This window comes from Colossoma macropomum, unplaced genomic scaffold, assembly GCF_904425465.1.
Source record: "Colossoma macropomum unplaced genomic scaffold, Colossoma_macropomum, whole genome shotgun sequence".
Lineage (NCBI taxonomy): Eukaryota > Metazoa > Chordata > Actinopteri > Characiformes > Serrasalmidae > Colossoma > Colossoma macropomum.
In genome coordinates, this window is record NW_023494784.1 from 19,199,307 (window position 1) to 19,226,676 (window position 27,370).

The window sequence follows — 27,370 nt, forward strand, 5'->3', positions numbered from 1 at the left end:
AAAACAATAAACAAACTAAGTCGATGTGCACAAACAGCAGTGGTGGGACATCAGGTAGTGCCAAAGTCCTCAAATCCGTAGCTGTGTGTGTGTGTGTGTGTGTGTGTGTGCGCGCAGGGTTAGATGCACATTAGCACAAGAGTTCATCACAAATTTAACACTGCATTTGTAGCCTGAGGCTAGAGGTAATACTGCATTTACAGACAAAATGGTTATGATTTGGGCCTTTTCAGTGCAATGGGAGATCATTTGCTGCACTCTTGAAAATAAAGGTGCTAAAGTGTTTTTTTGGAGCGATGCCACAGAACAGGGGTGCCCAATCCTGGTCTCATAGATCAACCACCCTGCAGAGTTTAGCTCCAACCCTAATCTAACACACCTGATCCAGATACTAGGCTGCAGAGACCTTCTTAGTACTGCTATCCAAAGCTCCTCTTCACTTCAGTACTGGTTCACACATTCCCAGTGGTCTCAGCAGACTGTACAGACACATCATGTCTTAATGACTTAAAGCACTATGACATGTCTAAGTCTTAAAAACATTTAATAGTCTTGTGCCACAGCATCTCGCCATTCGCGGCTCTTTCCGCTTCTCTCAAACAGTTTTGCTTCGCGTGTGAAGGATTGTGGGTGACTGAAAGTTTGGAAGAATATACTGGCTGCGCCTGTCGATTTCTCTGAAATGAAGCATGCATCTCTTGGCTGCATTTGAAAGATCCTACAAAACAGAACAGCTTTCAGAGACATATTGGGTGAGAAATACAGCCTTCTTTGGTGGCATCCTTGGCTTCGAGACATGGCTAATGAAGGCCTTCAGGAGAATGTTAGAGCCGGTTGTGCTGGATCTAAACTGTCCAGGGAGGAAGATCTCCAGGACCAGGATTGAGCTGCCTTGCCATAAAAGAACTATTTTTTGTTCCCTCAAGAACCTGTGAGTGGAATATTCTTTCAAACAAATATTCTAATACAGTTGCTTACATTACTTCTTAGTAATAGAACAGACAACCTGCTGACTTATAATTGCTCCTGAGTGGCATAACCATCCAAACGTAGGCCTTCTTATTAGGAGATCATGAGTTTGATATCCAGTGTTCCCACCGCCATTGCAACACTGAGTGCAGTGCTACAAAATATGGGCATTTGTTAACAGAACTGGCAATTAGCGTTCCACTCCAAGCACACTGAGCTGTCCAAAGATGTGGGGCGCTGGCTGGCTTAAGCTGGTAGTATACTTCAAACAACAAAAGAACTAAATGAAACTGATCTACTGCTGAACATGCTGTTGTTAATATACTACTCAGGGCAGGTTTCAGATCAAACGACACACTGATTAAGAGTTATGTTCAGCAAACAGCACACACCTTACCTTGCAAACTCAAAGCACTCCATCATTCTGGCCAAAAAGATGCCACTTTGCTTTAAAATGTCATTTTCATTTGAAGTATACTTCTAGCTTTAATGTGTCTCAGAGGGAGCATGTACTATCTTTCACCTTCCCAGCTTGGTAGCTTTGCATATGTTTTGAGTCAATATGTTTTCTGTTCTTTTAAAAATTACAGGTAAACGCATCTACATTTTGGTCAGCAATTATGCGACCATTTGATATATGTATCAGACACACTGATGTATCCCATTAAAGAACCATCCATAAAGCTCATTCTTTTATGGCATCGCCCCACAAACCCTTCACCTTTATTCTGAAGGTTCCAGGTGTAGGAGGTGGTGAAGGAAGAGCATTTGGCTCTGAGGCAGTACAGGTCAGTCAGTGCTATCAGGGACTAAGGGGGAAATCTGCTGGAGACTGACAGGTGCAATGAGCTGACATAGCTAAGAGTCAGTAAGCTGCCCTTGGGGGCGAAGCTCATTGGTAGGGTGAAGGGGGGCAGGTATAAAGTCCCTGTTTTAGTCTTTGGGCCTGTTCCCAGGCAAGGTGGAGTGATGGAGTGACATCAACACACACACAAATGCAAGGCGAGTGAGAGTGTAGCTCCGATGAATGCCACGGCTCGGGCAGGGTGCAGGGGGGGGTGTCCATGTCCAGTTGCAGGGGGTTCACAACACTGATCTGCAATGGAGTGGTGGAGGGGGAGTGTGAGGGGGAGGAGGAACGAGTAAGCAGATGCCAGCCCAAGATGAGAGATTATAGAAGGATCATGGCAGGAACGATTAAACATGCATGGAGGATGGTGACAGAACAGTGGAGGAATGGAAAACAAGGAATGCACAAATGTAAATGACACACATTATTCAAAGTTAGACGAGAAACGCGAGACAAAATTTAGAATGATTTCAGCAAAATGCAGAGTAAAAACATGGTAATGATAGTAGCAAAACAATCCGATATCCAGTTTTAACAGGTTTGGAATTAGTGCAATGAGCAAGTGGGTTTATTATTAATTTAATTTTTAAACAAAGTGATTATGGGAGTAAGGAAAACAGGGTTTAGTGGCAGTTTATTGCAAAACAAGGAGCCCAGTGATTTTTTGTGATGTGGCCCCAAAAGCGTTACATTATGCATTAGGTGGGAATAGGAGGGCAGGATTGTTTAGAGTGAACCAGCACAGACACAAGCACAATAGAATTATAAATAAGAGCATGCGGAGGCAGGGATGGAGGGATGGAGGTTGGGAGGGAGAGAAAGAAGAGGAGGTAGGAGAAAATATACTCCATTAACAATGGAAATCAACCCACATACACACACAAAAATGCATAAACACATTCTCGCTGACTTTCAGCTATGCGTATCACAATTCATTGTTTCTGATTAGGATGCTTCTCAATATCAGCTGCTCTGCCTAGCAGGTGGTGCATTTTGACTGACTATATTAAGATGCTCAGTCTGCCCTCCTGGCCTATGAGCCAACCGGTTTCAGTGGAGTGGAACAACATTACATTTTTAGTAATGATCCTAAATGCCTTTCATTAGAGTCGCCAGGCAACAGCAGTCATCACAGGAAGGAGAAAGGCTTTAGCTCCTTTATTTCTCCCTTTTGTCTTGTGCAGTTCTTTTCTCACAAAAACACTGATCGTGGAAATAACACAGGGAGCTTCAGGGCCATCTAATGATAATTTCAGCTAAGAGATCTTGAGTACAGTACTGTGCAAAAGTTGACCCTTCATTTATTTTATTTTCAGTCAAAACAGTTATTAAGTTCAAGATACTCATTTTTCAGAGATATTTCTGAGTAGATTGGATATGAGGCAATCCACTTGCATAAGAAAGGTAAAAATCAAAGGAGAATAAGTGAAAAAAGGTTCTAAAACTGGAGTTCAGAAGTATTAAAAGATAGAGAGAAACTCCTAGCAGCCATGGTGGAAGACCACCAAAACTTTCACCATCAGATAAACAGTACTTCAAACTTTCTTTGAGAAAGAAAAATCCACAGGTGCTTCTGTCCATCCTTCCACTGCAAGAAGACAACTCAACATTATGAGTCCTAAAAGATGAAAGATGAACTACAAATCAAACAAAGAAGCAGCTGGTGTTTTCAGAACAAAGGGCTGACCATCCCAGAGTCCAGACCTTAGCATCATTGAATGTATTTGGTATGACCTGGATGGTGAGACTGAATGCAAACAACTTCTACGACTGAACTTTGAAGGTGTGGAAAAGCATCCCTGCAGATTTCTTTGAAAAACTGAAAGCAAGTCCTACAAAGATAGTTGAAGCTGTAATAAAGGCAAAGAGTTGACAAGCAGAAAAAAATGTATAGTATATTGTTGAGGCCTCTGTGTAATTTCTTGTTAAATATAAGTTTTCTGCCTTTTTCCTCATGCAAAAAAAGGAAAGACTTGTATATAACAGCAATTTTGGCTGCAAATTAAATACATGAAGGTTGACTTTTGCACAATAATGTACATTAGATTAAATGCTGAATGTGGATATAATTTGGGTATAATTTTGGAGTGGCAACAAAATACAAGGTCCAAAGATCTAAAGGTCCTTTAGCCAAGCTTTTAACCCTCACTTGTTTACTTGTCTTTCTAAAAAAAGGCACAAACCTCTGTATTAACGTCAAGAGCGAACAAGCCTGTAGAACATTTTCCAGTGCTGCTGACATTTTCCACTCAATCTCAGTGATCTGCTTCATACCTGGCCAATAGCAAGGCCACGGCGAGTCAGCCGTTAGTTATTCAGATCTTCTGATTGGGTGAGCATTGCTGTCGATTTTATTATGATTGCAAAGGATGAGCTCTTGAGACTAAATGACAAACTTTTAAAGCATTTAAGGGTCATTATGTAGTGCCAACAAAGCGACTGTGGGCTGCATGTTTGAGGGTGATGAAGTGGATGCCTACCATGTCTGCCTAAGTACAAGCTAGAATTAACAGTGGGTGGAAAGTACATTGAGGTACAACCTTGCATGCAATTAGAATGCGAGTTGGCTGGTTGCCTGTGTGTAGGAATGCCATGGTATATGTTCCAAGTGTAGGTGACACCTTGCTACTGTCCTTGAGTTCTTCAGCTAGAGAAACACTGAATAGAAGATGATCTGTATGTGCTTTTTTCGAGCACCATGTACTGCGGAGGTGCATGTACCTGTGATATCTGGTTTCTGTGGCATGGAGAATTTGACAAAGGTGGGCTCAGACAGGCCTTTGACATTGCGGGCGGTGATCTCCACTTCATACTGTGTGTTCCACTGGAGAGGCTGCAGCAGCACAAAGTCATTCATGCCAGGAACCAGCTTAGTCATCCACTGTTCCTCTTTATCCTACACACACGTACAAACATACACAAATTCAATGAATACATTAACAACTCTTCAAAGATAACTGCTTTCTAGCCTTAAGTACTAATCCATTTCCAAAGAAGTTGGGAAAGTGTTTCAAGTGCAAATAAAACCAAAAAGCAGTGATGTATAAATCTAATTTGACCTGAATTGAATGGAAACAGTAAAATGACAATATGTATTGTTTTACCTTATCATTGTTTTTTGTAAATGTACACCCATTCTGAAATTGATGCCTGTAACCTGTTCCAAAACAATTGGGACAGGGGCAATTTAAGACTAGGAACATTATGAAGTGCTCAAGACACAGCCTAAGCAGGACATACAAATCATGCTTGGGTGGAGCATCCAGGAAAGGCAGAGTCCTTTATAAACAAGTATTGTCAAAGCTCGTCACTTTGCCAAAAATGCATCAGCAAAAATTACAACAGTTTAAAAATAATCACTAATAATAATAATAAGTTCCTCAGCAAGCGACTGCAATGATTTTAGGTATTTGACCCTCTACGGTGCAAAATATAAGCAAAAAAACTTCTATGATTCCATGGGTGAACTCTTGTATAACAGAAATTCTTTCAAAACTGGATTAGTTTATAAGCATATATTGACAAAAAACAATTTCTGTTTCTTTTAGCACTTCACATACTGTCCCAACTTTTTTTGGCAATTTGGGTTTGTACTATTTTGACAAGATTAGTTTTACACGAAAAAAATGGGGTAATGTAGTTTTACATCGCACAGGACATCTATAATGTTTATGATTTGCAAGGGATAAGAATTCTTGGTAACATTTTACTCGAATGCTGCTGCAAAACATTTACATAAAAATGCTATAAACTTGTTATGGCAGATGTTATATGCTGTCATGAGTTGTCAATGAAAGATTATGTTCAGAAATAGAATAATCTCATGTTACTATTACCAGTAAGTACCATAATGTTTGATCTCATGACAGCTTATGTCACAAGCTATTTTTTGCTATGCACTCTTGTTATTCATCACTACATCAAACATTATGGCATCTGTCATGACAATTACTGATAACACTAATTGATGACACTCTTACATATAACTGCGCATAGTCTGTCATGACAACTCATGACAGCATGTGACATCTGCCATGCCATGTTTATAGCATAGTTATGTCAGAGAAGCAGGGTTCTAGTTATGTCAATGTAGCAGGGTTCAAATAAAGTGTTATCTGAATCTTTGTATAAACTGCAGAATAGAGACTTAATTGATTTACAGGTTGCCCCACACCAAAAAAGTTAAATAAAATACTTTAAAATACACCAAAAAATACTTTCTGCTCACAAGTAGAATATATGTCTAAATATTAAATTTGATCATAATTTTTTCCCCATGTCTGTCTTCATGTCTTGAATGCAAAAAATCATAAGAATGTCATTACCTTGGGACTTTAAAGGCAACAATCAACATCGCTATATAATATCACAACTGTTTTAATGTTCAGAGTTGTATACAGTAAATACTGGCTTAATTTAAGCAACAGAGGATACAGAAAAATGCTTCCTTGAGCAACTATTCTTAACAAAAAACACAAAAACCAGGCTTGCCGACTTTAGTGACACGACTGGAATAAGATTTTCAGGTGACTGAAGTGAGACTACAGTGGGACTTTCAGGTGACTACAGTGAGAGTTTCAGGTGACTGGAGTGAGATGTATAGGTGACTAAAGTGAGACTACAGTGAGATGTCCAAGTGACTGTAGTGAGACTAGAGTAAGATTTTCAAGTGACTGGAGTTAGACTAGAGTGAGATTTTCAAGTGACTGTAGTGAGAGTAGAGTGAGATTTTCAAGTAACTGGAGTTAGACTAGAGTGAGATTTTCAAGTGACTGTAGTGAGAGTAGAGTGAGATTTTCAGTGACCATAGTGGGACAAGGGTGAGATTTTTAGTGACTGTGGTGAGACTAGAGTGAGATTTTCAGATGACTAAAGTGAGATTTTCAGGTGACTAAGGTGAGACTAGAGGCAGATTTTCGAGTGACTAAAGTGAGACTAGAGTGAGATGTTAAGGTGACTAGAGCAAGATTGTCAGGGGCCGGAGTTAGATTTTCAGGTGAATGGAGTGAGACAAGAGTGAGATTTTCAAGTAATTAGAGTGAGATTTTCAGATGACTGAAGTGAGACTAAAGTGAGAGATTCAGGTCATTGGAGTGAGACTGGAGTGACATTTTAGACCTTTTAAAACACAATTTGAACCCCAGCTCATAGTCATTAGCATGTTGCTATGCACAAGCGGCAAGCTTAACTGCTCCCAAGCGCCTCATAAAGCAGTGATCACATTATCACTAAAAGTGTGCAATGTGAGCTGCATACAGTGGTAACTACTCCAGTGCACAAAGTTGCAAACCACTCATCAAATGTGCGGTGGGTAGCGCTGTCGCCTCACAGCAAGAATGGCCTGGGTTCAATTCCCGGCCAGGCAACCAGGGTCCTTTCTGTGTGGGGTTTGCATGTTCTCCCTGTGTCTGTGTGGGTTTCCTCCCACAGTCCAAAGAAATGCAGTCAGCCCAACTGGACATGCTAAATTGCCCCTAGGTGTGAATGTGTATGTCTGTCTGTCTGCCCTGTGATGGACTGGCGACCTGTCCAGGGTGTATCCTGCCTTCCGCTCAATGACAGCTGGGATAGGCTCCAGCACCCCACCGTGACCCAGAAGGATAAGCGTTTTAGATGGTGTGTGTATAAGAAAACAAAAATATGTACTATATATTTTCATATTCACAATGTTTATACAAAGACATGATTTGATAAAAATAGCATACAGTCATAGGTTATGCATATCAAGATCAGTGCATTCAATAAATCTAAACCACATATCTAGGTTTTCCACCTGTCAAGGATTTTCCTGAATCATCTGAATCGTCAATTGTCTGTCTTGGGAAATAGGAATTCCATTTGTGGACACAAAATATTCTAACATAAACTGCACTTAAACCTGTTCTTTTGTTCTGTCAAACCATTTGTATACAAAGAATGGGTTTGATTGGTTCAGATTACCTTCAATGCAGGGACGTGTTTTGGAAAAGTGCACAGCTGGTGACACGTTTAGGCACAATACAGCACTGCACAGCGCAGAGAAGATTAGGTTCTGTAGCTGAACATCCTATCTAGCTTAGATAGCATCATGAGCAAAGCCACCCATCCACTGAATTTAGCAAAAAAATCTTTTTTTACTGGGCTGAGGTGGCAACCCTTCGCATTTCTCGGCACAAGGTGGAAAAGTACAGCTCTGTAACCTTTTCCCCACGATAGTATGAACGTTTAAGAGCAGTGAATAAAGTTTTTTGTTTGTCAGATCACAATAAACATGTGTTTTGCAACTTGTAAATGATGAAAAACGTCTTGAAGTCTTAAAGTCTTTCAAAAAGGAGATATTTTTAGAAGGAGAGTAATGTATTTTAGAGTTGGTGGCAGAAGAGAGAAAGTTAAACCAATCAACTCTTGCACTTGTACACCTGTGGGATGATGCATTATCAGAGTGATGTTGGAGTGAGAGAGAACCCCAATACTTCAGTTTTCTAAAGCCGTTCCACAAAATCATATCATCCCACACAGTCTCACTCACTTCCGTGCTAGTGACCCAAAAAGTTGAGCCGTGGGAGACAGCCAACATCTTCTCAACAGTCTACAATATGACCCAATCAGAAATGTCATCATTCAGAAAGAATAAAAATAGTTGCTTGCACGTTTGTTCTGAGTGTGTAGGTTGGTTGGCAATTCCCTGCCATGAGATTTCTTTGCACAGCGTTAGAGCTCGAGAAAAGACCCAAAATCATCATTCTCATGCCAAAACCGTAAGAGCTGGCAACGCTGAAAAACCTCTTTTTCCACAGGATATGATGTAATATTTACTAATGATTCACATACAATTAAAATAACCTGTTTTTTTTCAATGATTCATTTTATAGATGATAAAAGCCAGTGAAATCTTTACTTGCAATCTGTAAAAATGATGGATTTGGATGGGACTAAAATCACTGAGAACTCCCACCTCCCCAAGTAAAACTAATCCTGTCTGAATAGCACTTTACTCTGCAAAAAAGTAGGGTAAAGTTAATAAGCATCAAATAACACCAAAAGCAATCCTCATATAACAGTGTTGTGGTATAATAAATCCGGTTTCGATTTTAAAGGAATAGTTTGGCTACATATCTAAGTTATACTGTTTTCCCCTGGCTCCAAATGTAGTCAGTCAGACAAAACATGTTGAAGCTAAGAGGCTAATGTAGCAACAAGCTTGAATGGAATTAACTAAGTGCAATGAGCCTGACAACAGATATGATGAGCTGTGAGCAATTAAAACAAATGTAAAAAGATCATGCAAACTGATGCTTTACATTTGTTTTACATAGGCTGGACACTTTTTTCTGCAGTGTAGCTTTCAGACAAATTTGAAGGTCAGTGTTTTGGTGCAGATGGCGCGTTTATAAGCACGAATAGCAACGATTTCATAAAAAGTGTTTCACCACATTTGTTTGCTTCAGATAAATCATTTAAGATTGTCATAGAAACAGAGGAGGAATAATGGAAATGCAGATGAAAGAGTCAGCTTCCACCATCCATCTGTTGTTTTTTCACTCAGAACCACTCCTCTCCTCTGAAATCCACACTTTCCCCACACACACACAGACCAGATATATTTCAAAACATTCGGCATTCCCTTTGTCTGCTTGTCCAAGGAGAGCATATATACGTGTGTGTGTGAGTGTGGGTAATGTGTGTGTAAGAGTATGTTTATGCTGTTTTACTGGCTGTACTGCAACTAAACCCACACAAAAGGCACTGAGACTAAACTCCAGCCTCCACACTCCACTTCTGAAAACTCATTTCTTTCATATTTTGACATTTTCAAACTGCCGGCGCTCTTTAAAAGCTAAATGGTTGAATATGCATTTCACACGCCTGACAGGCCTCAGGCATTCTGTCTCTTCAGAGGGTGACATCTCCATTTCCCCTGTTCTTACCTCCACATGCACTGAGACATCAGAGAGAGAGAGTGAGAGCTGATGATGCAGATGCAGACCACATGAGGGACACAAAATGAGGCAGAAAGAAAGAGAAAGAGATGAGTGTGAGAAAATTAGCAGCCGCGATAGAGTGAGCGAGGGACAGAGTAAAATGGCCTCTAGGGTGGAGTGATCTGTAGACATGGCAGTATAACTATCAACAGCCTCTCCAAGTTGTAGTCTGTTGAAGCTAATGCACTGAATTTGCTTGATTCAAATACATAATTTCCATATAAATGAAATACACCAACCCAGCACATTACATCAACACGTTTCGGTCTTTCAATTACATTCATAGAATATGCAACATTTTAGTTGTTGAGACTATATTGCAATATAACACATCTAACAGACTTTGAAAGAAAACAAACAGATGCATCAGTTACAGCCAGTATTATATCCAGAAAAATAACCCAAAATGCTGACTGTATATTTCAGACAGGAGAATAATGTAACAACAGTGGTTCTTAGTCAAGTCAGCTGTTAGGCACAAGCAGACACTGAAGAAGCCTCAGATGCTAAAAAGGTTTAAACAGAATTCCTTTAAAACCTCCAAACCAAATCTGAACATCATTACCTTCTTAAAGCTGATAATACAAGGGCTCTCACTCTGAGACCACTTTTAAATAATATATATAATATACATATAACATGGTGCAATGGCCATAGAGTTTAGACCTCAGAGCACTGAAAAGACAAATATGCTTTAACGAGTCATCTCAAACATCGGGATAGATTTTTCTTTTTTCCAATTGAGGAAGCCAAAAGGAGCTTTCAACCCACATACTGCCTACTCCCAACTGTTCAATATTCTACATTCTCTAAGATGGTCTTACACAATATCCAATATAAACTGCTGAAAACATACAAACCTAAATTTTCAAGGTTTTTTAATGCTCACTCCAAATTTGATGATTGCAACTCTCCAAAAAAGTTAGGACTGGAGTATGTTTATCTCTGTGTTACATCATTTTCCTTTGGGGAATAAAAACACCAACCAAAAGGTCTAGACTGCAGGCAGATCAGTCTAGCAACCACATTCTCTGATTATGCAGCCATGCTCTTGTAAAATTGTCATGATGAAGTAAGCATGGACGTCCCTGAAAAATATGTTGTCTAGAAGGCAGCATAAGGTTGCTCTCCACTTATGTATATCTTTCAGCATTAATGGTGCCTTCATGGATGTGTAAGTTACTCATGCATTTGGCACTAAAACCATTATGGAGAACTTTTTAACTTTACACTGGTAACAGTCTGGATGGTTTTCTTCTTTTGCCCAAAAAATGAAACATCAATTTCTATAAACAATCTCAGCTGAGTTTCCCCAAAGCATCTTGGTGCAAGGATCATTTTCAAATGGTAGTGCATCACACTAAATATGTTCTCTACCAGTTAAGATTATCTTAATACTAAGAAACTTTTGGGAAACTGGGCCCTGAATGATTAAATCATGAGACCACAGTGCATGTTTGCAGTGTTGCAGATGAGCTCTAGCCTGGAAAAGTCAGCAGTGTTTTTGGACATTGTTGACATATGGCTTTCCATTGTGAATAGTACAGTCTTAACTTGACAAATGGAGTTTACTGACAATGGTTTGTCAAAGTATTCCCAAGCCCATGTGGTGATTCCATCTCATAAGCATGCTGTTTTTTAATGCAGTGGCATCTGAGGGATCAAAGGTCAATGCCATTTAGTTGCAGTTTTAAGTGTTTGCCTTTACACACAGAGATTTCTCTGTACTCCTTGAATCATTTGATGATATTGTGCACCACAGAAGATGAAATATCTAAATTCCTTGCAGCAACTCATTGAGGAACATTGTTCTTCACTGAAGCAATTGTGGTAGTGAGCCTTGATCCTTCCTTGCTCATAAGGACTAGGCCATTCCTGGGTGTTCCTTTCATAGGTGCATTATTGCATCACTTATTTAAATACAGATCAAGCTGGACTGCTTTTTATTTGCATTTCACATACTGGCCAAACAGCTTTTGAACTGATATTCATATATGATAATACTGCAGTAAGGACTGGAGAGGCTCTGAAGGCAAAAAGCAGTGCAGGTTCTTATTAGCCCTGTACCCATACATTATCTTATGTTTACAGATAATTCAACCCCCCTTGTTTGTAACTCTAAACACGACTGTAAAAACTGCTGCTTCAGAAATAAAAACACTTATCAGTTCTCACTCCCAAATGTTCACAGCTATATACAGTTTTCACATTTGCATATTAGCCCAATTAAGTCTGCATATTCTCTCGTTTGATAGATTGCTCCATTGCGGCGGGGAGTGATACGGCACCGGCTGTGTAGGCAAATGTGGCAGTTCTAGATCAGATAAATAAGTGCTGACAGATGATGTGTTATATGGAGATGAATGAAACTGACAGTGATTTCAACATCACTTAAATGACTGACGGAGAGGAAGTGCTCACCTTTTGGAGACTAATTGGAGAATAACAGGGAGATGTACAGAGGATATAGCACACACATAAACCCAAACACACACACACACACGCTAACTCACCTCCCTCCTACCCACCTGCAGCAATTCCACTGCAGACTGAACACTTCAAAGCATATATACATAGTGTCCATGTCTCCTGACACCAAAAAAAAGCAAATCAGCAAAAGCCGATTCCCCCCATCTGCATTAGCGGCCTTCTGCATATATGCCTTCATTTGCGTTGGCGTGGAAACAAGAGGCTGCAACTTGCACAGAAAGAGAGAATTTTGACAGCTCGCTCTGCTCTTAGCTCTGTGTCTGGAGGAAGAGCTATGCTTGCTCTGAGTCAGCCACACAGTACACACACTTTAACCACTCTAATCCTCAGCAGGAGCACCCACTCACACGCAGGTTTGCTCTCATGAAAATGCTGCCAGATTTCAGCCAGAGGGCGAGATCACAACTGCTTTTTTGGAACATATCAAACGCGGACTAAAAATGGCAAAATGACTTGCCCTTGGTTATGCGTTTAATTAAGTAATGAACTGAGTAAAGCATGAATATGTGAATGAGAGAGCTGTGAAAACTATAAAAGTTCATGACTCACTGTTTTGTATTTTACGATGTACTCCAGGATTGGCATTCCTCCATCATCCTGTTTGACCAAGCCAAGCCTGTAGGCCTTCCCCACTCCTCGCTGGCCTTGCACTGAAGGAGGACTTGGCTCTCCTGGGGAAGAGATTGTACTGCTTAAAACGCCAACAGTTCAATAAAGAGTTTACTAGGGATGCACCAAAATTTTGGCCAACAAAAAAAGGAAGGCACAATTTGTGGGCATTTTCATCAAAATGCTGTTTGCATTTAAGATTGTGTCAAAATACAACATCACAAATAATTTCAGTGGTAATGAGAGTGAAAAACAGTGGTTAAACTTCTGTTACTTGATTTTCATGGTGCACTCAGACATTCCTTATAAACTTGTTAATTTTGTAAATTTTTGAGTTTACTAAAAAAAGTTTCAAACAAGCGACACATCTGCCTAAATTTGTCAGCTTAATTATTACAACTTTTTGCTGATATATCACCAGCCATTACCCTTTTTTGACGGCACATGAATACAGTCGATCAAGTTGTCTTTTTTGCAATGAGTGATGGTCCACTGGTCAATTCCGTTGGACAGGCATATTGTTCATACATCCTGATGCAAACTAGTAGTTATCATTGATAATGTACAGCTGTATGCAAAAGTTTGAACACCCTTGGCCAAATGACATGTTGATTTTGTAAGTAAAAATAAGTTAAGAAATCTTCTACAGGGAACAAACTTAAAGAGCCCATATCTTACATTTTTCTTGTATTTTATTTTTTCTCTTGAGGTCCACTTATTATATTTATGAGGTTTTATGTACCAAAATTGGTCATCATTAATTTCATATGGCCATTTTTCAACCTCTCTTTATACCTTAGAATTAATCAGGCTGATTTTGTTACTGTGCCTTTAAGACTGATATAAGATAAAGGAGCTCTGATTTGACTGGCTGTCCTGTATTGTGCCTCATTCCAAAAATACTCTGTTTACAACTTTAGTGTGAATTGGCTGAGCTGAACTGCTGTAGGCTGAATAGGCGGATGTATGTAAATGAGTTGGTTCTCAAGACATCACAGAAACAGTGAATTCAAAACAGGCCATTTTTGCAGCTTAGTTTCCAGATATGGACTGTATGGTCTGGGTAGTGAATGGTACATTTTGAAATTGTATCAATGTTTGCATATTATTTATTTCAAAAAAGTGATGGAAATTCACTCTTGCTCTTAATAGGTCACATTTTATGTTTATTTTTTCGAGTATGTTAAATTCATCAACTAAACAGCAATTGTGTATTAAAATGTGCAGAAGTGTGTTCTCTGTAAAGGCTGTGTTAACATATTTTCATAAATCAACAAAACATGTAATTTGACCAGGGGTGTCCAAGCTTTTGCATACAACTGTGACATTAATTCAACTTTACCACCTAATGAGGACTGTCCAAATGCAGTATCAGCCCTTGGATAATAGACCGGCTTTTCTACAGTAAAAGTATTTTTTTATTACATTTATTTCTTTAATTTATTCCAGAGCATAAATTAAAATAAACTGATATAATTGATGCAAATTTTGTCTGGTTTTGGTTGTATTTTTCAGCCTAGTGGTGTCCTGGATTTTAGCTTCAGTTTTCATTTCTGAACATCACCATAATAATCTAGTCTGTTCTACAGCAATGGACTTCTTGATAAGCCATATCACGTAACAAGAAGGAGTTTGACATGAAGCACTTTGTGTAGCTGGGAGTTCCAGTGAAGGTTACACACTCACGGATGGGCAGCGTCTGAAAGCTCTCTGTGCGGCTGAACTCGCCTTGGCCTTTTCCATTCACGGCTGCCACTCGTACCTCGTAAGTAGTGTTGGGCTCAAGGTTAGTGAGCAGCACTACCGCTGGGAAAGGGAAGAGAACAGGGGAGAGAGAGAGAGATAGAGAAAGGGAGAAGAAAGAGCAAGAGGATGAGTGCACCAGACACATGAAATGAGTATAGATGGAGGTCCCTATTTCAAAGTCCCTATTGCTTTCCTCAATCATGACCAAGGTTTCCAATTACTGCTTTCCCCAATCATGCCCCCCAGCCCCAGCTTTTCTCAGCATTATGGATATTAGCTCTGGGCCCTTCAAGTAGTCAAGCTTGCTTATCTGGCTGTCCGATTTGTCCTTTAAGTTCCAGCAAACCCTTCTGGGTGTTGTGGAGGAAAAATCAATTTGTGATCTTGAAACGTTGTAATCTCGGCCAGCGCCAGGGAAGACTCTCAGAGTTTGAGCCCTATATTCCAGCCTTTACAGGCAGCCACACCCAAACACCAGCATGAGGTCAAGACTGACCAGGCTTTTTATGGTAGTGTGAGTGTGTGGTGTGTGCCCCTGGTTTGGTTTGCCTCTGTGTGGAGATGCTGGGAGGAGGCAGGTACACTGAAAGGTTGCCTAAAGGTTGCCTTAAATTTACTCGATTGAGATTTGTTCATTGGCTCCACATGAATGAAATATGGTCTGTCAAAATCATTAATATGCGTAAGCACTTAATTAACTTAATCTAAATTCATGTAACATATGTCATTTGTGTGGAACTGATAGACACATCTGAGTAAATTCAGCCACTTTTTTCAGTGCATACTCTACTCTGTCCACATTCCTGCAAGATGAAGAGGTTGTTTTGGTGTGTTGTCATTAAGCCTGCAACTAGATTAATTATAAAAACGATTGATGTGAATGATGTGATTTTGGTTTATCAACACTTATTTACTATTTAAAAAGTTACAAATAACATTGATCATAAAATTAAACTAAAACTAAAGTGCCCGAGTTACAACACATCTTCTGATGCTGCTGCAAGTGGGTAAACATTCAAGTTCAAGTACATTGTAGTAAAATTAATGTCATACTGAGGGAGCAGTTCAATAGTAATGCTGAACATATAATAAAAATAAAAATAGCACATGAAGAAATTAAATGTTTTAGAATGCATTCAAGATAAAATTGTGTGCATTTAAACGTTAAATCAGTAAAAATATACAAGTCATAAAATCACAAACATTCCAGTCAAAAACTTAGTATTATTTAACAAAGAAACCTTTAGCCAGTGATATATAAGATGTAGCCTAGACATTTAAGACATGACTCAATAAAAATCATACAAGCAGTCACAAAAATTTTAAAGTGTACTAAAATTGAGAGAACAGGAAAGATGTTAGATAAGAAAAATAAAAATAGCCATTGAATAATAAAAGAAGAAGTAATATAAAGTTATTTAACACCTATTTTATGTTTAACTGTCTGGAGACTTTGGATTTTTTTTCCTTTTTTAACCCTTTATAATTTTATTGTATTCAAATATACTTTTGATTCCACAACAATTTTAACTGAGAAATAAATATGTCAAATAAACAAAAGCAATTTAATATTTTAATGGTGAATTTCAAATTCACTTTTATGCCTTTATTTTAATTTAAAGTGTTCTATTTTAAATTTAGAATAATTTACATATTATTATTTAAATGTATCTGTCAATGAAACAGAAACATAATCATTAGATTAGTAAATTAATCTAAAAAAATATAAAGATTTACTAATTACAGAAATAATCTTTAGTTGCAGCCCTAGTGTACATGTGTCTGAAAAAACCCTGCTCCTTTCTTCACTTTCTTTTATCAGTATTTTTATGTGTTTTTAATTTCTGTCTTTGCTATAAGGTAGACTCTGGTAGACTCATCGATACTTGCAGAAATGGTTTCAGACCGTCTAATCTGATGTGTGTCATAATGTCACATCCAACACAATAAAACAATCTGACATAAGGGAGGAAAACGGGAGGGAATCTAACAGGCTTCGTTTGCGAGATTGTACTCTGCTATAAATGTGAGGGTTTCCATTTACAAATCAATAAAAAGGAGGAAATGAACACTTTTTCACACGTCGCCTGAATATAAAGAGGAACAGTAAAAAGAATATGTGTATATTTGATCATATATTTCCATTCTACCTGAAGGAATGTATAGCCCTGTAATGTGTGTTATATGTCATCATATTCAGCATTGTGTGAGCCTGTACTGTGATTGTACATGGAACATTCTGTTTTTCCTGTTTTTGTTTATCTGTACATGGTCATGTCTGTCACACCTGTCACTTGTCACGTATAGGCTGGACCTAATCTTGGTATCAGTCCAGCTATAAAACCGCATCAGTCCATTGTTTTATGGGCTGCTTGGTGTCTGGTACCTGCGCGCAAGAATAAACTTCAATTCTCCAGACATAACGCTCCCTGGTTTGTGGCGGGTTTGGATTCTTCATACCCAATGCTGAGGCTAGGAACAGTGGATGTTGCACTCACTCTGTGTTCCATGTGATTTGACGTCCCTCCAGTCGTGTGAACTGATGTCTTTGTATCTGACCAGGTAATGGTCAATGGGAACGCCACCATGGGAGTCTGGCTTCATGAAGGTAACTGTAGCTGTGCGCTGGGCCACAGAGCTGAGGCGCACAGAGTAGGGATTTGAGGGAACGTCTGAAACAGACACAGAAAAAAGTCAATCATTCTAATTATACATATATATATACACACACACACACTATACATTTGTACACAATTTTGGATATGAGGGGTTATAAATAACAGGTGATTTTTAAAACACATTTTTATTTCCCTGATAAATGTGGTATTACAGTTGCTAAAACACATTTAATGAAACTGTAGTTGGCTTAATCTTCACTGTCACTTTCTCAGCAAAGTCTCTTTTTTTGCAAATGTGTTAATGCATTCTGATTGCTTTCACTCATTTATCACATACTTTTACAAGACATTTTACCTCAGAAAAACACATTCATTGGATAATTGTGCAAAACATAATGAAAATATGTAGTGACAGCTTATAGAAAATAGTCTCATACTCATATCTACCTTCAGCACTTGTGCGAACTCCATAGTACCCTATTGTTAACTCAATCAGTTTCTGACTATATATGGATGAATAGAAAAGGTTGTAGACAATTTTAATCATATGACGAATAGGTGCCAGGTAAAACTGTCATTAAAGAAAACTGATTTACATAAAAGACTCTTCTATTCAGATTGTGAAAAAGATGATTCATTCAAATTAGAGATACATGGAAAATGCAATCAATGCAATTTACTGTGCACCCTCATCCACCATATATATATATATATATATATATATATATATATATATACACATAAAATTTATCTTAGATATTCAGAAATATTTGTTTCTGCTATTGAGTTTTTCCCAAACTCACAGGCAAACTGAGAATAGTGGAAAGCAAAAATGTCCCAAACAATGTCAAACAGGAGTCTGGAGACAGTATTTGTCAGCAGAGAGATGTGTGAAAGGTAATTCTGTTATTGAGTAAAGATGATTTGGGGATTCGGGTTGGAGCATCTTACACCTTCTTTATGGACAAGCTATGATTGACGATCTGGTCTGCAGTTGTTTCTGAATTTCACTAGAAATTATGTTTGTGCTCCTCTGATACAGCCTATCACTCTACTGACAAATACTCAGGCACAGGGCCTCATTTGGGCCAGTACTGTTTTCCACCACTCACACCTGTCTTTCAGGAATACAGAAAGTAAACAAACAAGCAAACAAAGAAAAAAATGAGAAATATAAATTTATTTTATAATATACATATAAATGAGATATATAAATATATTTTTATTATGCTTTGGGTGAAATCTTTCTATTTCTATTAGGTGTGTACAGTTCATTGCACTGAAATGTTTCTCTAGTAAATCTATCCGGGAGAAAAGAAGTTTCACATTGTGATATTCTTGCACTTTGCCACATTGCAAAATTATTTAGAGTAAAATATTAGCCTAACTTTGGTGTGGTGTGTTTAGTGTTTTGTGGAGGTTTGACCATTTTGTAAAGAAACTGTGTTATTTTGGCCATCAAGGTTCTGTATTGACTGTTTTCAGAATATGACTTCTGAATAGACAAAAGTGCTCAAGAAACTGAGAGGAACTATGTGTGAAGCCCACTCCTAATATATGCTGTAAACATATATATGATTACCTCATACTAAAGGTCCCTCATACTAAAGTCTTATGAAGCATAATTCTTTCAGGGCAATATGGCAGTTCAATGTTGATATAATATAATTTACTTTATAAAACATGCTGTCATCTTGCAACTACTAACATAAGTTGTTCAGAAAAACTCAAGTATTGTTTTTTTAAAAAACTTGTTCAGTGCTTATGCATGTATTTGCTACTACATAGGCGGCTCAGTAACAAAAGACATTTTTGCTCGTTTAGTTGCATCTTTCCATCCTTTAGTTGTATCCTAAAAGACATCCTTCATTAAAAACACTTTGCAAAATTGTGTTGGTCATGATAATGCAGGTTAGCTGTTTTTCTCTGTTTTTCAAAAAGAAATGGAAATGTACTTTATCCGGTAGTTCTGAAACATTTTTAAAAATATATTACTCTCTCTGTGGATAGTTTTAGATAGTGGTGATTGTAAAGGGATCCTATGCATATACATAATTATTTAACATTTTTAAGACCGCCCCCAAACACATCTTGGACTATTTGGGAGTTTTAATTAAAAGAGGTTATCCCACCCCAAACCTCCCTGGAATTTGCATCCTGTTTTTTGTGTAACCTCCACTTGAAATCAATAAAAAACTCAAATATGTTCAAAACGACACTGTTCAGCTTGTTTAGTATTATATCCTTTTAAAGCAGCTGCAATTGTAGTAAACTTGTCCTTATAGAGGCAGTAAAAGAGTTTTCATTCAGGTATCTGTCTGCCAGTCACAATCTCCTTCAGGATCTCTCCCTTCATTTTCCCCAGCAGAGCAAGAAGAGACGTCCTGAGCTGAATTACAAACACAAACCTCCATAGGGGCGAGAGAGAGAGAGAGAGAGAGAGAGATAGAGAGGAAGAGAGACAGAGTGATATGGGGGGGGGGACATGGACGAATGATGAAGAAAGAGATGGTAAGTGAGAGAGTCATAGGAGAAAGAAATTAAATGGGTGTTAGTGAAAGCGAGAGAGAGTAACAGAGTGTGTGTGTTTGTGTGTGACTTAGTGAAGTGACAGAGATGGAAAGAGGCAGAGAGTGTGAGAGAGGCAGAGAGAGAGTGAGACAGGGAGAAAGGAAGAGAAGCAGAGAGAGAGAGGCAGATGGAGTGGACTGGGAGGTGTTATTGTGGAATGTTAATGAACTGGCTCTTCAGAGTGTCTGCTGGTGTGTGTTATCAGGGAGAGGCTGAACCTCCATGAAAATACACACAGTGTCTTCTCACTGTTTAAAACAACTTATCCTATATCATGTATGTGTGTGTGTACCAGGGATGCGTTTTAAGTTGGGGGTGCAGAGATTTTACGCAGTGCATATGTGACATGAATGGTGATATCAAGCAAAATGATTTGCCTTTTTCATCAAACTGAATGCATCATAACGTAAGATAACAGAGCGAGCCATGACAATATACACACATAACAGACAAGTCAAAGTGCTGATGCACACCCTGATTTCTCTTTATGCAACTTTATGTAAATTAGTTGGGTGGTGTCCAATCAGATTGCTTATGTGTGCCGCAGTAACAACATTCACCCACTGAGATTCAAAACTCTAACATGCTGAGCGGGAATGCCATATTTAAGCTTGTTCCCTGTATGTTTGCATACAAATGTATGTAAATGAGTTCTGTTCTGATTGGCTGCCCTATACTGTGCCTCTTTCCAAAAAATCAGTCCTGGCTGATTGAAATGTACAGAACAACATGTTCTGAAATCCTCAGGGACATCAGGAAAAAAAAAATCTCCAGCCACCCCGTTCAGATGTCTAGGTCATTTGGGAGGCTGTGGTGATGCATTTTCTTCCCGACAGCCAGGAACAGCACACCTCTTAATCGTTCTCTCTCACATCTCCTACTACAATAACTCTGCTACAAACGGTCTGCAGTGACAACACTCGTCACTTGGTTGAGAATAGGTGGGCTAAACTGCCGTAGTGTAAATGGTTGTGACATGATAACCATAATGAATTCAAAACAGGCTGTGTCTGCAGCATATATAGACTATATGGACTTTTTTTTTTTTGGAGAAAATATAATTTGAAAATTCATATTTCCACAATATCACAAAAAAGATTCTAAAGGGCCAGTATCCCATACTTTTCTTTACCCTCTGCAGTTCACTTATAACATTTGAGTGGGTTTTTTATACCAATTCATTTTTACATGATCATTTTCAGCCTGTCTTTATCCCTTGGAATTAAAAAGGCTGTTTTTTTGTTACAGTGATTTTAAGACTGTTATATGTAACTGAGCTCTGTTCTGATTGGATGCTCTGTATTGGGCCTCATAGAAAAAGCAGTCCAGGATCAAACACAGCACATAACTTCAACAAGAGTTAGCAGAGCAAAACTGCTGTAAGCTGAATATGTAGATACGTGTAAATGTGCTGGTTTAATGACAACACAAAAATAATGAATTAAAAGTGGGCTGCAGCTTAGTTTATATGGAATATATACACTGATTGGCTACTTTATTACACACACCTCCTTGCATTTACACTCACTGTTCATTTTATCAGCTTCACTGACCATACAGGTGCACTTTGTAGTTCCACAATAACAAACTAGGACCACCACAGGGCAGGTATTATTTGGGTGGTGGATCATTCTCAGCACTGCAGTGACACTAATGTAGTGTGTTAGTGTGTGTTGTGCTGGTACAAGTGGATCAGTCACAGCAGTGCTGCTGGAGTTTTTAAACACCTCAGTGTCACTGCTAAGAATAATCCACCAACCAAAAATATTTCGCCAGCGTCCTGTGGGCAGCGTCCCGTGACCACTGATGAAGGGCTGGAGGATGAGCAACACAAACTGTGGAGCAACAGATGGGCTACTGTCTCTGACTTTACATCTACAAGGTGGACCAACAAGCTAAGTGTGTCTAATAGAGTGGACAGTGAGTGGACACAGTGTTTAAAAAACTCCAGCAGCAATGCTGTGTCTGATCCACTCGTACCAGTGCAACACACACTAACACACCACCACCACATCAATGTCACTGCAGTGCTGTGAGTGATCTACGACCCAATTAATACTTGCTCTATGGTGGTCCTGTGGAGGTCCTGACCACTGAAGAACAGGGTAAAATTAGCTAATAAATTATGCAGAGAAACAGATGGACTACTGTCTGTAATTGTAGAACTACAAAGTGCACCTATATAGTAAGTGGAGCTGATAAAATGGACAAAGAGTGTAGAAACAAGGACTTAATAAAGTGGTTGGTCAGTATATATGAATATACAGACTGTGTGGACTGTGGAGTCTTTAACAATGTTTACACCCTAATTTTTATAGCAAAAGGAAATTTAGTTTTCCATATGATGGACCCTTCAAAATTTTTGTGCCCTGCTTTATCAAGGTGAACTGACTGAAAATGCATTTTGCATGCTATAAGCTAATTTTATTGACAAGGAAGAGTATTACAGGATACTGCAACTTTTGCTCTACTGAGCAAATTAAAGAGGAGACTTGAGTACATTTGGTGAACAATATTAAAGAGTAAAAGAGCTGATGAACATCTTTAAGCTAATTTCTCTCAGGTTTTAAACACTAACTCTATCTGGATATGGATTTAAAGAATCTAAATGTAAGACCAAATGTGTACTATGTCTAGAAGCTGGGAACTTTGTGTTCCTAATGCAAGAAGAATCTCAAAAATACTTCAGTGTACATTAATTTTCTTTGCGACTGGGCTTAGATTTTGGCACTAGTAAGAAAATAACCACATATTTGCATTTTGACAAATCTGATATGAGTTGGAGATTCTTGGCAAACAGCTATTTGGAAATGTTGACACAAGGTATGTGACGCTTTGATTAAGGATTGAGACCTGAGAAAGATCACTGCATCAAATCTACACATAACAGTATTATCTGACTATTCTTTATATAGTAACATGACTATTCATTATATTACTAACAACAACAGAGGCATTTCTGCATTTTCTCTGTTATTTTTTAACACCATGGATCAATACAATTTTTTAAAATATATTTCAAGTTTTTTGTTAGCAAATATTAAGAACATGTTTTTCCTCTCCTATAAAGTTACATTTATAGTTACTTTTAAAATTTTCTTATGACAGTGATGCTAAGCAAGCTGCTCTCTTAATTACTCTTACAATTGACAATTGACTACTACATGGCACTCCAGAGGCTGGTGAATAGGACCCTGTGGCTGGTGGAGGGAAGCAGAGCACTCACCTGCCTGAGCCAAGATGAACTCTTGGAAGCGCATGCCAATGTTATTCCTGGCTGTACAGTTGTAGCGGCCAAAATCCCGGTCTGACGTGGGAGTGACCTGAAGCGATGAGAGCAGAGTCAGAACAGCAGGTTTCAAATGGATTTCTCAGGCAGAGCTGTGTTGGCCCATACATAAGGTGTGCCTTGACTTAAAGAATAGACCAACAGACTGTGGTGGTAGTAATCATGATATCAGATACCTACAGAAACTATGTTTAAACAAATTGTTTGCAAACTAAAGATATTAAGAACTGCAGATTAGCGGACAAAGCATAAACGCCCTCGGACAGCTGAACTTTTAACTGTGTTGTATTTTGTGTAGGATAATGTAGAGCCTTCTTTTCTGTATACTGATGTATAAGCTTGAAACAAATATACATGATAAACTATATTTTAGAATTGCCTTCCATGACTGACAAAATGATTGCAAATATTGTGATGTTTTGGTTAACAGGTGAGTGGAGACTAGCTTACCTCCAGTAGGGACCTGCCGGGGGCGTTATGCACGCGCATGTTGGCCGTGCCTTCTGTGGGAATGGTCAGCTTCTCCCGTCTCCACAGCATGGTAGCCGGTGGGTTGGACATGACGTCACAGCTGATGTTGACCGGATTTCCCTCCCATGAGAAAAAGATAGTGTGATTGGTCTGGAACTTAGGTGCATCTGTTAAGAGAACAAGGACACACAGTGTTACTGATGGGACTCGTCCATAGCACCCCTGGTGCTTTTTGCCCTGTGGTCACCTCCACAACCTAGTCAAAATAGGCTGGTATTTTTCTGGTTGATTGAATGTTTTTCATATCAGTAAATTTATTGTATTTATGTAGAGTGTGTTTATTATGGTTTTGGGTCTTGCATTTCATGTACAGTCTTATGCAAAAGTTTGAACTTCCCCCCACCCCCCACCCCCCCGGTCAAATTATTTGTTTTGTTGATCTTTTAAAAAGAAAATCAGTTCAAATGTCCTCTACAGAGAGCAAAATTAAATATGACATTTTTGTTCTGTTCATTTTAATGCACAATATCTATTAATTTGCTGAGCTTAAAATAGTGGAAAAAATAAAACATCAAATATGAATTGTGCCATAATGTTTGCACATTTTATGTCTTCTTTTTTTCAAATATGTTAAATTCAGCAAATAAACAGTATTAAAATGTGCAGAAGGGTGTTCTCTGTAGAGGATGCGTTAACTTATTTTTACTTAGAAAATCAACAAAAAGTGTTATTTTACCAGGGTCAAACTTTTGCATATGACTGTACATGCAAATTGGGTCTGTAAATATATATGCATTCAGATCTCAACTTCATTTCTTTCTATTGTTGAAGTCTCCTCCACTGTTCTGAACTGTGTCAAATATGTGTAACATGAGTACTCACTATTTGAAGACAGTGGAGTGCTAACAATTAGGAAACAGTTACAAACATGGAGTAAGGACTAGCATATCTCTCAGCTACAAGGGTAGGCAAAAATGTATGCTTTTGTAGGTAAAGTGACTTTGTATATTTCTGTATATTTTTTGTTATAAGACTGAAACCAGGCCTAAAAATAATGGTCAAAAAGGACTTTTTTTTGACACCTGGGAAATTGGTGAGCCAGGTGGAGAGCATTAAGGAGTTGATTGGTGGCAAAACTAAAAAAAAGCCCAAAATGAAAACAGCTGTGCTTTTGACCTGTTTCAAATCATTGTGAACAAGTTTTGTTTCTCCTGAGAATCTGCATCAAGGAATGATCATTGGAACATGAAAACACAAGGTTTGACCAAACACTTCCTTCAGTGGATTGAAAACTACTAACAGTAAGGTTGTGGGTTACTTTCTTTTGGGGGTCGCCACATCCCTGTTTCTCTGTTTAAGACTGGACATTTCCCTTTCTGTCATTGATACTCTCTCTCTTTTATGCTGGAAAAAGGGCTGCAAACATGTTTATTTGTGATATGAAAGATATACAAATGTTTGGACTGGGGTGGGCCCAAGGAGAAAACCTAATTGTTGACTGAATAACTGCATTTCCTGCTGCTGGTTTAATTTAATTTTTAGGTGTGGGGTTATACTTGCTTTGTTGGTTGGGCAACTGAAAGCTTTGTTTTGATCATCCTAACCATGAAGTGAAGTGTGTAGTAGCAATAATTTATTAGTAAAGTGTTGCAAGGTGAAAAGATGTCTTGTGCAGTCAGCTCTAGGTTTAGCTCTCTGCCATGGTGTTGTGAAAATCAAACTGTATGTTAGAACATGGCAGTGTCTGACATCTGGTTTTGTAGGCTAAATCTCAAATGGCTCCTTAACTCCCTGTATAGTGCACTGCATAAGTCATGAAATGATGGTCGTCTTCGTGGGCTGCCATATTGGACATTTAGTGCACTATTTGATCGTAAAAGCCACATTATTGTGACTTTTATGTAGTGCACTATATAGGGAGTAGGGAGACATTTTGAAGGTTTGAGGGGCTGCTGGTTGGACTTTCCTCTCAGAATTCCAGTGAAGTTGATTGCTGGGATTTCCCTGAGGCCAAGGGTGGAGTGGAAAGGAACTCTGAGGGTACCCTTCTTTTCCAGTGGGAGATACTGCTGATGTGTGTTTTATGCCAGTTTCCTTTCTTTCAATAATGCACACTTCAATCACTGCAAACAAAAAAGCTACTTGAGTGCTCCCCCTTGTGGGAAATCTTGCTAATTTGCAGTGAATGACTGTGTGGTCAGGTCAATGAGGTGCTTTACATCTAAAAACTATTTACTCCCTGTAGCACAAACAGCCAGACTATATGGACTAGCCTAAATAACAGTTCTGAAATCAGCTGTCTGTGTTTTAGCTGTAAGCAGAAATGTTAATACAAGCTAATTGCTCACTGGCATGGGTAGGACTATGGGGAGAGGATAACAGACTGAGCTGTGGCTGTCGCAGATGGGGGTGCGTCTGCATACACACTTGTACTAACTGAAAGCCGCATCTGGGAATGCATTTGCAGCTGCGTGTATGGGCTCCCAGTCAAACTGAATAATCTGTGGCAACCAGCATGTCTTGCAGTTTGAGTGCAATTTACCAAAACAACCTGCACAAACTACACCCCCTGCTATCTTTCCTGATTTCTCTTTTATTTTTGGCCTTTTACTGCATCTTTTTCTGTCTTTATCTCTATGACAGACTAGCACATACCTAAACTCGCGCACACATGCCCGTGCGCACACACAGACTTACACTTTCTCCATTAAAGAGATTGATGTCCCGTGTGTCATATCACTATAGGCAGTGGACTGAATGGATGAATTCATTAGCGCCACCGCTGGATTGTTCTCTGCACTGCGCCCCATTGGGAAGCCTTTATTAAAGCCCCCCTGCTGTTCCTACTGAATTGCTAATCTGCTGTCACTTCATGGTGGAGATGAGGTGATAGAATATAGAGACACATCACCAAACCGTGACAGCAGTTGTGAGTGATGTACGGTTAATGTACATCTCAGCAAAATCTCAAATACTGATTCCCTTAGCTATCCAGTTCAGCAAGATTTATATTGTTTTTGTAGGCCTGTTTTTTTTCAAAATGGTTCTCAAAGGCCATATCCCAGACTTTTCTTGCATTTTGGTTTTGTCCTATACCAAAAACAGCCATATGTTGTGCTATGACCATTTTTTAAGGTTGCTTTACTCCTCAAAATTAAAGTCTGTTTTACTGTGCCTTTTAAGACTGATATATGTAAATGAGCTCTGTTCTGTTTGGTTGCCCTGTATTGTCTCATGGCTTCAAGTCTATATTCAGGAAATACCAACAAATACTCCTGAACTCCAGACTTGAGATTGGATTCTAGACTCACTAAAAACGATGTACAGTATGAACCACAAGCTCCATTACATTGTAAACAAGTTTGGGAGAAGGATTGATATTTGGTTTTCCTCTCCTGCTGATGTGATTATAGGAGATGCTGTATCTGAGTTTGTGTGTGTATGTGTGCATGCGCATGTGTGGGAGGTTTCTATGAGTAATAATACACACTCACACTCAATATCCAGGAACATGCTCTTCTGATGTCCTCCAATCCTGCTGAGAGCCTCACAGTCAAAACGGCCCCAATCAGACAGCCCCACGCCCACGATGGTCAGCATGGACTCACCATGACGCCCACGCACCTCCACACGCCCGTCTGGACTCTGAAAACACATACACACAGTACTGGTGACTATCAGTCACATGAATGCTGGAAATTAATTTCAAAGCTGAATACAGAATGCCAAGTGATATCAAATATCACAAAGTTGCAAAAAATAGTACAGCAAGGTTCTTATTACCATTTTTTTTTCT

General features: G+C 38.8%; 1 protein-coding gene across 1 annotated transcript in view; it reads right to left on the reverse strand.

Moving 5' to 3' along the window:
- ncam2 (neural cell adhesion molecule 2) overlaps nucleotides 1-27,370 on the reverse strand; it is a 248,801-nt gene that overhangs the window by 12,887 nt on the left and 208,544 nt on the right. Inside the window, exons 9-15 of the mRNA XM_036589813.1 lie at nucleotides 27,069-27,219; nucleotides 23,554-23,741; nucleotides 23,041-23,137; nucleotides 17,124-17,297; nucleotides 14,566-14,685; nucleotides 12,820-12,941; nucleotides 4,541-4,715 (exon numbers count right to left, since the gene is read on the reverse strand). Coding sequence (XP_036445706.1) covers nucleotides 4,541-4,715; nucleotides 12,820-12,941; nucleotides 14,566-14,685; nucleotides 17,124-17,297; nucleotides 23,041-23,137; nucleotides 23,554-23,741; nucleotides 27,069-27,219 — 1,027 coding nt within the window. The remainder of the gene's footprint in view (nucleotides 1-4,540; nucleotides 4,716-12,819; nucleotides 12,942-14,565; nucleotides 14,686-17,123; nucleotides 17,298-23,040; nucleotides 23,138-23,553; nucleotides 23,742-27,068; nucleotides 27,220-27,370) is intronic.